The sequence below is a fragment of the Hyaena hyaena genome, unplaced genomic scaffold, assembly GCF_003009895.1.
Source record: "Hyaena hyaena isolate Hyena2069 unplaced genomic scaffold, ASM300989v1 scaffold_1433, whole genome shotgun sequence".
In the NCBI taxonomy this organism is placed as follows: Eukaryota; Metazoa; Chordata; class Mammalia; order Carnivora; family Hyaenidae; genus Hyaena; species Hyaena hyaena.
This window is the reverse complement of record NW_024082054.1, coordinates 139368-152035: the sequence shown is the minus strand read 5'-3', so window position 1 is coordinate 152035 and position 12668 is coordinate 139368. Positions and strand designations below refer to the sequence as shown.

At 41.3% G+C, this 12668-nt stretch overlaps 1 protein-coding gene across 1 annotated transcript; it reads left to right on the top strand.

Moving 5' to 3' along the window:
- Nucleotides 1–6065: 6065 nt before the first annotated feature.
- On the top strand, nucleotides 6066–7037 carry LOC120225490 (olfactory receptor-like protein OLF4). The gene has a single exon (XM_039223676.1). The coding sequence runs from the start codon at nucleotides 6069–6071 to the stop codon at nucleotides 7035–7037; it is 969 nt and encodes a 322-aa protein (XP_039079607.1). The 5' UTR covers nucleotides 6066–6068.
- The last annotated feature ends 5631 nt before the right edge of the window (nucleotides 7038–12668 follow it).

Sequence of the window (12668 nt, the reverse complement as noted above, 5' to 3'; positions counted from 1 at the left end):
GACGAGGGAGGGAGGCAAACCATGAGAGACTCTTGAATGATGAGAACAAACTGAGGGCAGATGGGGTCGGGGGGGAGGGCAAGGGCGGTGATGGGCATGGAGGAGGGCACTTGTGGGGATGAGCACTGGGTGTTATATGGAAACCAACTTGACAATAAACTATTTAAAAAAAAAACAAACAAAAAGAAAGGGATAGAGGAATATATTCTCAAGATGAGGATATGCAGAGATTTCCTGGATTAATAAAAAGCATTATACATACAGGAAAAATTGATAACTGTATTACATGAACATTATGAGAATTTTCTCATTAAATAAGACCATACTGAGAGTAAAAAAAAATATTCTTTTGAGTATAGTTGGCAACAATGTTACACTACTTTCAAGGGCACAATATAGTGATTCAACTTCTCTATTCATCACATAGCGCTCACCCCAAGTGTAGCGGCCAACTGGTATCACACACCACCACAATATCATTGACTGTATTCCATATGCTGTGCCCTTTCCTTCCTGTGACCCATTCATGCCATAACAGGAAGCCTGTACCCTCTCACTGCCCTTCACCCATTCTGCCCATCCCACACCTCCCCTCTGACAACCATGAGTTTGTTCTCTGTATCTATAGTTCTGATTCTGCTGTTTTGTGCTTGTTTATTCATTTACATTTTTTAAAATGTTTATTTATTTATTTCTGAATGAGAGAGGTGTGGGCAGAGGCAGAGAATCCCAAGCAGGCTCCTTTCAGTTGCCATAGCCTGATCTCGGGGGTTGAACTCAGGAACTGTGAGATTATGGTGTGAGCCGAAATCAAGAGTCAGATGTTTAATTGACTGAGCCACCCAGGAGCCTATTTATTCATTTTAAACACAGCCTCATTTATAATCTCTTATTTTATGTTGAAAGGAAATTTTTTTTTTCAAATAGTTTATTGTCAAATTAGTCTCCACATAACACCCAGTGCTCATCCCCAGAAAGGAAACTTGAGAGAAAGTTGCAGGGGGTAGCTTTGAAAAGAATAAATGTTTGAATTAACATGCATTTAAAATAATGTGTGCATATAGACAAAAAGATTTAAAGTAAATGAGAGACATATATTTAAATGATGAATTACTTTTCCTGTGGTAATGCCTCAAAGACGTCAAAGTCTGAAGTACGTTTGCATTTATGCATTGAGAAATTCTCTACTAGCTAAAGAAGATTAATTACCTCCAAATTGATTTAAAATGTCTTCTCTTAAGACAGCTATCATATGTTTGCATATATAGGTGGATTAGGAGGAACTTAATGGAGGACCACGGGGGAGAAGAAGGGGGGTAGAAATAGGGAGAGCGGGGGAGGCAAACCATGAGAGACTCTTGAATGCTGAGAACAAACTGAGGACTGATGCGGGTGAGGGGGAGGGGAAGGAGAGTGTTGGGCATGGAGGAGGGCACTTATGGGGATGAGCACTGGGTGTTATATGGAAACTGACAATAAACTATTTGTAAAATAAATAAATAAATAAAATGAATGAATGAATACATAAATAAATAAGTAAAATGTCTTCTCTTACTTAAAGATGGGATTACAACACAAAATGCTTTTACCCAGGGGAAGTTAAATGAATGAAGAAGCTTAATCTCAGGGTCTTAACAATTGGGAAATTGGGGTGCCTGGGTGGCTCAGTTGGTTAAGCGTCTGACCTCCGCTCAGGTCATGATCTCACCGTTTGTGGGTTTGAGCCCCACGTTGGGCTCTGTGCTGACAGCCAGCTCAGAGCCTGGAGGCTGTTTCGGATTCTGTGTCTCCCTCTCTCTCTGACCCTCCCTTGCTCACGGTATTTCTCTCTCTGTCTCTGTCTCTGTCTCTCTCTCTCTCAGAAATAAATTTTAAAAACTTAAAAAAATAAAATAAAACAATTGGGAAAATGTTTGTATTCAAGTCCTAATGCTAATGTAAAATGGCTACATTCCTGTTTTAAAACATTTACGCTGGATGCATGGATGGCTCAGTCAATTAAGCATCCGGTTTTGACTCAGTCGTGATCTCAGGGTTCATGATCTTGAGCCCCGAGTGAAGGGAGTCCCAGTTCTTTCTCTCCTTCTCCCACTCCTTTTCTCTCTCTCTCTGTCTCTGTCTCTCTCTCTCTATCTCTCCCCCACAATGGGATTCTCTCACTGCCCCTCGCTCACTTGTACCCTTTCTCTCTATCTCAAAAATAAAATAGAATAGATTAGAATAGAATAATATAATATAATATAATATAATATAATATAATATAATATAATATAATACAACATAACATAATATAACACAATATAGGGGCGCCTGGGTGGCTTGGTTAAGCGTCCGACTTTCGCTTAGGTCATGATCTCGTGGTTCATGGGTTCGAGCCCCGCGTCGGGCTCTGTGCTGACTGCCAGCTCAGAGCCTGGAGCCTATTTCAGAGTCTGTATCTCCCTCTCTCTCTGACCCTCCCCTGCTCATGCTCTCTCTCTCTCTCCTAGAAATAAATAAAAATATAAATATATATATAATACAATATAATATAACATAACACAACATAACATAATATAATATATATATGTAAAATAAAACACATTATACTTTTGTAATTCTGTGGATCAGAAGCCGGAGTGACTCACTGAGCTAAAATGAAGATGTTTGCAAGGCTTGGTTCCCTCTGGAAACTACAAGGAAGAATCTGTTTACTTTTCTATTCCAAGCTTATATTATACTACAAAAAATATCTAAATATATGCCATATAACTAACAAAAGCTTCACAAAGAGGGGCTAAACAACAGCTCTTAACTTGTGGCATAGTATGAAATTCCAAGCTGTTTGGCAAATGTGCCCTGACGCTGAGGTATGTAGTGCTCAGGGTTGATATCAAGGAACTTAGTTGCCCTCCTTGTTGGAAAGGAAAACAGGCACTTTGTGTAGACAGCAAGGCTATGCCTCCACTATGAGAGGTACATGGTCTGATGTATTCCAAGGTGACTCTTGTAACACAGAGGCCAGAACTCAGTTAACGCCTGATATTTGGGAGATCCAAAGAGTCTGATCCAGACAGATTGCTAGTCTAGATTTGGGGAGAAATGTCGAAATCAGGGTTGGAATAAGGTGCTTGGAGGTCTGTACTCGGGGAGCAGTGGTGTTCACAAGGAAGGATTCATCAACCCTGGATTCGCTGGGTTGTAACCTGGTCTATTGGGAACACAGAATCTCCAGGAAAGTTTTCCAATGTGCCCACGCCACTGTCCCCCAGGGAAACCATGTGCTATAGATTGGAGGAGCAGAAGGGAAACGTACTTCATCAACAGAAGAGGAAACTATAAATATCTCCTGTGCACAGTCTCTCTGCCTGTGCCACCTCGGGCTGATGGGACCTGGTTGTTGCTTCTGGAGTCCGAAGCTTGGCTGGGAGACTCATGCTGGCCTCCTTCCTGCTGTCTTGCATGGTGACAGAGTTTGGTCGCCACCAATAACCATCCGGGGACGGGGAATTCAGACTGCCACAGGGATACCTCTCCCTCAGAGCTCCCAGCCAGGTGAGGCTGAGAGCCCAGCCGATCTTGCAGGAAAGGATCAGAAGGAATCAAAGCCAGATGCCTTTTCTGGAGGTCACCTCACAGCCACCAGCAGAGCCCAGAACCTAGAGATCTCCATGGTCACTTGCTTGCCTGACCGTGCCATTCTGAAAACCTACAGGGAACAAGGTCAGGGAAGGCCCTGCTCCTTTGGTACTTGCCTTATATGGCAGAGTCACGGTAGAACGAAATGTGTGTGTGGTGTAGAGTCTCAGGCATAAATCTTAAGAAGATCATTATTTGAGCCAGAGACAAACTGTTATGGTGCCTGCAGAGTTTTGTAGAGCAAGGTCTGAACAGATCTGGAGGTGTTGTGCAAAGACCAGAATCAGGCCCGGGGGTGCCCACTGCTCTGGTGAAAAAAAGAGATCACAACACAAAGCCCAGGAGAAACAAAGAAAAGATGCCACATCTGAAAAGAGAAAGGGACTTGTGCACCTTCTCTAAGATCACAAGGTATCCAAATGGTCACGTAAATATGAAACAGGCACAGAGAAAAACAAGTCTCCTACTGCTTCATTATAACCTGCCCGACGTTTGCTGGACTTTGCATATTTCCTGTGCTGACGCGTTGGTTTATTCCCTTAGCACACTTTTCTCTTGGGGCATTCAGTCTGTAAGGCGATCGACACCCTGAAGATCCCACTAATTTTGTCTTCTGACCGAATTTAATTTTGCTCCTTATTATCTGTGCTGGGTCTCAGGGAGGTAACAAAAGTTGGAATGTTGTCAGAACCAGGGAGCCTCTTCCTTCTCCACGGCCCCTCAGGTTTCAGCGACCACCTGAACGATTGGACCCTTCATGCCACTTCTATTTCTTTATCTCTCTCTCTGTCTGATTTTGAGCAGATTGTGTTTCTTTAAATACAGGACCGAAAATGAGCATGCCGGTCTGACTTCTTGATTTTATTTGTTCTTGGGAAGCCTGCTCATTGGAACTGAGGTACCGTTTTACATTGTTTGGGGCAATGATAACGAATCTGGGCATCTTGACTTATAGGCACTCAGAGCTTAATTGTTGGGGCGGGGATTGAGAACTCATGTAAAGAACACAGCCCAGGGGTGCCTGGGTGGCTTAGTCGGTTAAGTGTCCGACTTTCGCTTAGGTCATGATCCCGCGGTTCGTGGGTTCGAGCCCGGCGTCGGGCTCTGTGCTGACTGCCAGCTCAGAGCTTGAAGCTTGTTTCAGTCTGTGACTCCCTCTCTCTCTGACCCTCCCCTGCTCACGCTGTCTCTCTCTCTCCCCTAGAAATAAATAAAACATTAAAAAAATTAAAAAAAAAAAAAGAACACAGCCCAGGGAGCAATGATTAGGGGTGTGTGTGTGCACACACATGCACACACCTTGTGGAATGGGATACGTCCTCAGAGCAGAGGTACATGGTCTAATATATTTCAAGATGACTCTTATAACACAGAGGCCGGAACCCAACCAACACATGGTTTTCAGCAAGAGTTCTATGTCAATATACAGGAGCATTTGCAAGTAGATTCTAAAATACAAGAGGTATATAGTGTGGGTGAGGGAATCCTTTCTCTTGAAGGGTAACCAGCAGCGAGGCCACCTATTTCTTTGAAATTGCCTGATCCCATCTCTGATCTCTCTCCTGGTAATTCCCCTTCCCACACATGCTTCCTGTTTTGGACTCAAATGGCTCAAAGTAGTATCATCCTCAGGGACTTAGCAGAGGCCATTCCCTCTGCCAGCACACACCTCCCCAGACATGCTCATGGCTCCTGCCCTCCTTTCCCTGAGGTCTCTGTTCCAAGGTCACCTGTTTACTAGTCTTTTTTTTTTTTAATTTTTTAAAATGTTTTATTTATTTCTAGGAGAGAGAGAGAGAGAGTGTGAGCAGGGGAGGGTCAGAGAGAGAGGGAGTCACAGACTCGGAAACAGGCTCCAGGCTCTGAGCTGGCAGTCAGCACAGAGCCCGACGCAGGGCTCGAATCCACGAACCGCGAGATCATGACCTAAGCGAAAGTCGGACGCTTAACCGACTAAGCCACCCAGGCGCCCCTTTACTAGTCTTGACCAAACACCGATTACAAAGTAATACTCATAACCACACTCTGCTTTATACCTACTCTTGTTTCTTCAAAGTTCTTAACACCTTCTGATGACTTATTAGTATTATTTGTTTCTATTCATTTTCCATCACTAGATTACAATGGCTTTTGGTTTTCAGTATCCTGAAAACCTAGACAATGCCTGGAGCATGTTTGATAGTATATATTCTTCCAATGCAGGAAAGATATCCTTAGTAAAACAGCGCCATGCATTACCTCTGTTGGAGAATGCAGAGAATGAGGCTAAAATTCTTAATCAGAGGTTAAATGGGAGGGAATCCCTTCAAGGGGATAATCAGTACACAAGCTACTGCAATTAACTTCTTGACTGCAAAACATAAATTGTAGCTTTTCAATTATGTGAGTAACGCCCTCATGTGAAAATTAATGGTATCTTTTCCCTCTTTCCTGCTGGTCAGTTGAACCTCATGGAACCAGGAAATAATACCCGAATATTAGAATTTCTGCTTCTGGGATTTTCAGAGGGACCAGAGCTGCAGCCCCTCATATTTGGGCTTTTCCTCTCCATGTACCTGATCGCTGTGCTTGGGAATCTGCTCATCATCCTGGCCGTCAGCTCTGCCTCCCACCTCCACACGCCCATGTACTTCTTCCTCGCCAACCTGTCCTTTGTGGACATCTGCGTCACCTCCACCACCGTCCCCAAGATGCTGTGGAACATCCAGACTCAGAGCAAAGTCATAACCTATGTGGGCTGCATCACACAGATGAACTTCTTCTTAATCTTTTCAGGGTTGGACATCTATCTCCTGACCGTGATGGCCTATGACAGGTTTGTGGCCATCTGCCACCCCCTGCACTACATGGTCATCATGAATCCCCGGCTCTGTGGGCGGATGGTTCTGGTGTCCTGGGTCACGAGTGTCTTGCATTCCTTGTTACAAACCTCAATGGTGTTGCGGCTGTCCTTCTGCACAGAGGTGAAAATCCCTCACTTTTTCTGTGAACTCAATCGGATGATCCAACTTGCCTGTTCTGACACCTTTCTCAATAACTTGGTGATGTATCTTGCAGCTATGCTCATGGCTGGTGGTCCCTTCATTGGGATCCTTTACTCTTACTCTAAGATAGTTTCCTCCATACGTGGGATCTCATCAGCGCAGGGCAAGTATAAAGCATTTTCCACCTGTGCGTCTCACCTCTCGGTTGTCTCCTTATTTTATTGTACGGGCCTGGGAGTGTACCTTAGCTCCGCTGCTACCCAGAGCTCCCACTCAAGTGCAACAGCCTCGGTGATGTACACGGTGATCACACCCATGCTGAACCCCTTCATCTACAGCCTGAGGAACAAAGACATAAAGGAGGCTCTGATGAGATTCTCTGGGATGGTAGCTATAAAAGGTCCAATTGTCCTGGGGTTGAAGAATTTCCCATGATTGCAGGCCTCATGGTCTTAGAGTAAGAAATTGTGTGTGTGTGTGTATGTGTGTCTGTGTTTAAGCAAAGTGTGGACATAGAGATTGCTTTTACTTATTTCCTGGAATTTTTAATTTTTCAGCTACTCAGTGAAATTTAGTTACTTATTTTTTAAGTGTTTTTTTTTTTTTTTTTTACCTTTCTCTGATCTGCAACCTTTATTCCTTCATTTTCTTCCTTTATTTCTACCAATTGCTGAGCATGGAATGTTTTTCCATTTCTTTTTGTCTTCCTCAATTTCTTTCATAAACCTTCTATAGTATTCAGTATACAGATCTTTTGTGTGTAAATTGAGTCCCAACCTGTGATATGGAAAAATTAGGGATTCCCATTTATCTAATGAAACTACTTGGATTCCTTAAGAATAATTTTTTCCCAAAAGACAAAAATCACCCCCGTGTAATATGTCTTTAGTTTTCCTAAAAGAATAGTCATTTGATACCATTCTGATGGAATAAATTCAATTTGACAAGAGGCCATTTCTCTTCCCTTCCCTTCCCTTCCCTTCCCTTCCCTTCCCTTCCCTTCCCTTCCCTTCCTTCCCTTCCTTCCCTTCCCTTCATTCTAAATCTGAGGCCACGGTCTTTCATTTTGTGTCTCTAATTCCTTTGTGTATCACTGCCTTACCTCCTCTTCCTGATGAACATACAAGTGTGTTTTATAACAGGCCATTGGTTTTATTCTCTGAATTAGGATCCTGTTCTCTTCTCAGGCTGTATGTACCCTTTGCTTACATTAGTCACTGGAAAACTGATTATCAAATACATACCTACCAATAGAGTCTATACAGAAAAGGAAATTCAAATAAGTAGAACGACTTAATATGGCCCTGGAGTCAAAGATGACCTCAAATATGATAAAGCAAATTTTAAATTGTCCTTTGTATTACTGTACCCCATATTTCTTTTCAAGCTGTACATCTCTCGACCAAGTATGGAATGCCAGTGGCGGTGTTTAAGGGGATTCATTCACTGGGGTGAATGATTGGTTACCTATTGCAGCCAAAAGACTTATAAATAAAGACCATAAAATGGTCCTGAAAGAAACTAAAGAATACATAAATAAATGGGATGGCATCCTGTGTTCATGCTTGGTAGTTTTTAAGATTAATTTTAGGATGGTTTTAAAATTTTTTTCCAGGGACACCTGGGTGGCTCAGTCGGTTAAGCGTCAGACTTCAGCTCAGGTCATGATCTCACAGTTTGTGGGTTCGAGCCCCGCATTGGGCTCTGTGCTGGCAACTAGCTCAGAGCCTGGAGCCTGTTTCAGATTCTGTGTCTCCTCTCTCTCTGACCCTCCCGTGCTCATGCTCTCTCTATCTCTCTCTCAAAAATAAATAAAATATTTTTAAAACAATAAAATAAAATAAAATTTTTTTCCAAGATAACAAGCATTATTGTTATCTTCAAATTGTCATCGAATCTGTAGATCTTTGGGTAGTATTGCCATCTCAATAACTTCAATTATAACTTAAATTTCTTCTAACACAAGACCACAGCTTTGCTCTCAAGCTGTGCTCCACAGACCAGGACCTGAAGCATCAGCACCACCGGGGAGCTTGTTAGAGAAGCAGAGTCACTGGGGCCCCTGGGGACCTGATGAATCAGAATTTGCATTTCAACTACAGTCCCCGGTGAATTGTGTGCACAGTGAGGTTGGAGAAGCCTTAGTGTGGAACAGGTTTTCTCACCTTCTCACCGTTGACCCTTGGAGATGGATAACTATTTTTGTTGGGTGCTGTCCTGTGGATGAAGGTATTCAACGACATCCCTTCAGTCATGGGCAAATACCCCAAGAACAACTCTGGTTGAGAACCACTTCTCAGAGCGTCAGAACCGGAAGCATCCCGACATCATTCCAATTAAGACTACATCCCTGCCTGGTTTATGCCTTTGAGCAGAACATTGAATTCCTCTGAGCCACATTTCTACAATAGAAAATAGAGCTCATGAAAGTACTACTTCATAGATTTTACTTTTCTAAAAATTAAATCAGAATCCCTTTAGTGTGCTAAGCTAGTCTATGCTGCAGAAAATCTAAATGTATCTCTTATATTTAATAAACACTTCATCAGGAGGGAGTAAACAACAGTTTCAACTTGTGATCTAACTATGAAATTCCTAATGGTTTTGGCTAAACTATCAGGAAGACAAAGGGTTTTGAGGGCATTTGTGAGGATGAACACTGGGTGTTATATGGAAACCAACTTGACAATAAACTACCTAAAATATTTTTTATTTATTTAAATTCAATTAGTTAACTTACAGTGTAGTATTGGTTTCAGCAGTAGAACCCAGTGATTCATCGTTTGCCTTGAACACCCAGTGCTCATCCCAATAAGGGTCCTCCTTAATGCCCATCACCCATTTAGCCCATTCCCCCACCCTCCTCTGCAGCAACTCTCATTCTGTTCACTTTAAGAGTCTCTTATGGTTTGCTTCCCTCTCTATTTTATTCTCCTCTCCCTATGTTCATCTGTTTTGTTTTTTAATTCTACATCTGAGTGGAATTATATATTTATCTTTCTCTGACTGGTTCATTTCACACAGCATAATTCATTCTAGTTCTATCCACATTGTTGCAAATGGTAAGATTTCATTCTTTTTGATTGTCGAGCAATATTTAATCATATATAATATAATATACATACCACATCTTCTTTATCCATTCATCAGCTGATTGATATTTGAGCTCTTTCCATAATTTGACTGTTGCTGGTAGTGCTGCTATAAACATTGGTGTGCATGTGCCCCCTTCAAATCCACATTTTTGTATCCTTTTGATAAATACCTTGTAATACAATCACTGGGTCATGGGTAGTTCCATTTTTAATTTTTTGAGGAACTTCCATACTGTTTTCCAGAATGGCTGTATCAGTTTGGAGTCCCACCAGCAGTGCAAAAGAGTTCCTCTTTCTCCACATCTTAGCCAACATCTGCTGTTGCTTGAGTTGTTCATTTTACCCATTCTTACAGGTGTGAGGTGATATCTTCATTGTGGTTTTGATTTCTACTTCCCGGATGATACCTGATATTGAGCATCTTTTCATGTGTTTGTTAGCCATTGGGATGTCTTCTTTGGGAAAGTGTTCATGTCTTTTACCCATTTCTTCACTGGATTATTTGTTTTTTGTGTGTTGAGTTTGAGAATTTCTTCATAGATTTTGGATACTAACCCTTTATTTATCCACTATGTCATTTGCAAATATCTTCTCTCATTCCATCAGTTGACTTTAAGTTTTGTTGATTGTTTCCTTTGCTGTCCAGAAGATTTTTATCTTGATGAAGTCCCAATAGTTCATTTTTGGCCTTCTATCCCTTGCCTTCAGAAACGTATCTAATGAGAAGTTGCTGTGGCCCAGGCCAAAGAGGTTGTTGCCTGTTTTCTCCTGTAGGATTTTGATAGCTTCCTGTGTCACATTTAGGTCTTTCATCCATTTTGAGTTTATTTTTCTGCATAGTGTAAGAACGTGGTCCAGGTTTATTCTTCTACATGTTGCCGTCTAGTTTTCCCAACACCATTTGCTGAAGAGGTTGTCTTTTTCTATTGGATATTCTTTCCTGTTTTGTCAAAAATTAGTTGGCCATACATTTGTGACTCCATTCATGGGCTCTCTATTCTGTTCCCTTGATCTATGTGTCTGTTTTTGTGTCAGTACCATACTGTCTTGATGATTTCAGCTTTGTTATACAGCTTGAAGTCCAGAATCATGATGTCTCCAGCTCTGATTTTCTTTTTCAGGAGTGTTTTGGCCATTTGGGATCGTTTCTGGTTGCATGCAAATTTTAGAATTGTTTGTTCTAGCTCTGTGAAGAATACTGGTGATAGGGATTCCGCTGAATATGTAGATTGTTTTGGGCACTGTCAATAGTTTAACATTATTTGTTTTCCAATCCATGAACATGGAATGTTTTCTATTTTACTGTTATCTTTAATTTCTTTCATAAGCTTTCTACAGTTTTCAGCGTACAGTTCTTTTACCTCTTTATCAAGTTTATCCATAGGAATTTTATGGGTTTTGGTGCATTTGTAATGGAATCGATTTCTTAATTTCTCTTTCTGCTGCTTCATCATGGTGTATAGAATTACAAACAGTCTCTACACATTGATTTTATATCCTGCCTCTTTGCTGATTTCATACATCAGCTCTAACAATTTTTGATGGAGTGTTTCAGGTCTTCCACATAGAGTATCATGCCATCAGCCAAGAGTGAAAGTTTGACTTCTTCTTTGACAATCTGGATGCTTCATATTTCTTTTTGTTGTCTGATTGCCAAAGCTAGGACTTCCAACACTATGTTGAACAAACGTGGTGAGAGTGGAGATTCCTGTCGTGTTCCTGACCTTAGGTAGAGAGCTCTAACTTTTTTCTCCATTGAGAGTGATATTAGCTCTGGGTCTTTTGTATATAGCCTTTATGATCTTGAGGTATGCTCCTTCTATCCCTACTTTCCTGAGTGTTTTTATCAACAAAGGATGCTGTATTTTGTCAAATGCCTTTTCAGCATCTATTGAGAAGATCATGTGGTTCTTATCCTTTCTTTTATTAATGTGGTGTATCACATTGATTGATTTGAGGATACTGAACCACCCTTACATTCCAGGAATATCTCACTTGATTGTGGTGAATAATTCTTTTAATGTATTGTTGGATTTGGTTTACTAGTATCTTGTTGAGAATTTTGTATCCATGGTTATCAGAAAGATTGGTCTGTAATTCTCCATTTTAGTGGTCTTTCTTTGGTTTTAGAATCAAGGTAATGCTGACTTCATGGAATGAGTTTGGAAGTTTTCCTTTCATTTTATTTATTTATTTATTTATTTATTTATTTATTTATTGGAACAGCTTCAAAAGACTAAGTATTAACTCTTCTTAAATGTTGGTAGAAATCTGCTAGGAAGCCATCTGTCACTAGAAATATCTTTTTCACCCAGAAGCCTAAAACTCCATTTTGCATTGTAGAAATGGTGCTTGGTGATGTCTAGTCATCTGTCCAAGTTCAATATCTGAGTGTGTGGTGTCCCTTAAGTTTGATTTTGTGAAGATGCTTCTAGCTCCCAAACTCTGGGGCAGTGGTTCTCAGTCAGATGTGAACTTTGCCCTGGGATGTCCAGCAACATCTGAAGGGATGCTGTGAAACACCTACAGTGCAAAGGAAAGCCCCCCCGCCAAATATTATTATCCTGCCACAAATGTCAACCACAAAAGGTGAAAAACCCAGCTAGACCAGCATCTCTCCAACTTCGATGTGCCTGTGAATCCACACAGATCCCACTACAAAGGCAAAATTTTATCACACACCCTAAGTGGCCCTGGGACTCTGCATTTCTACAGGTTCCTGGGTGATATAGATGGTGAGTCCTGGTCTGTGGACCACTCTTTGATTAGCTAAGAGGTGATCCTGTGTTAGAGATAGGTGTAGGTAGTTTTAAGTCTTCTGCACAAATATTGTCACTGCATGTAATTTGAAGGCATAGTGTATTTGCTCACTCTTCGGGCTGTGTAAATTCTGTGTTTATTGCTTTTATAAATGACCAAAATAAGATACTTACAAAAAAGACTTTGGAGTGGGCAGAATAAGGCCCTCCAA

What these genes read in the sequence shown, in the direction of transcription:
- LOC120225490 (XM_039223676.1), top strand. Translation starts at nt 6,069, where the DNA reads ATGGAACCAGGAAATAATACCCGAATATTAGAATTTCTGCTTCTGGGA.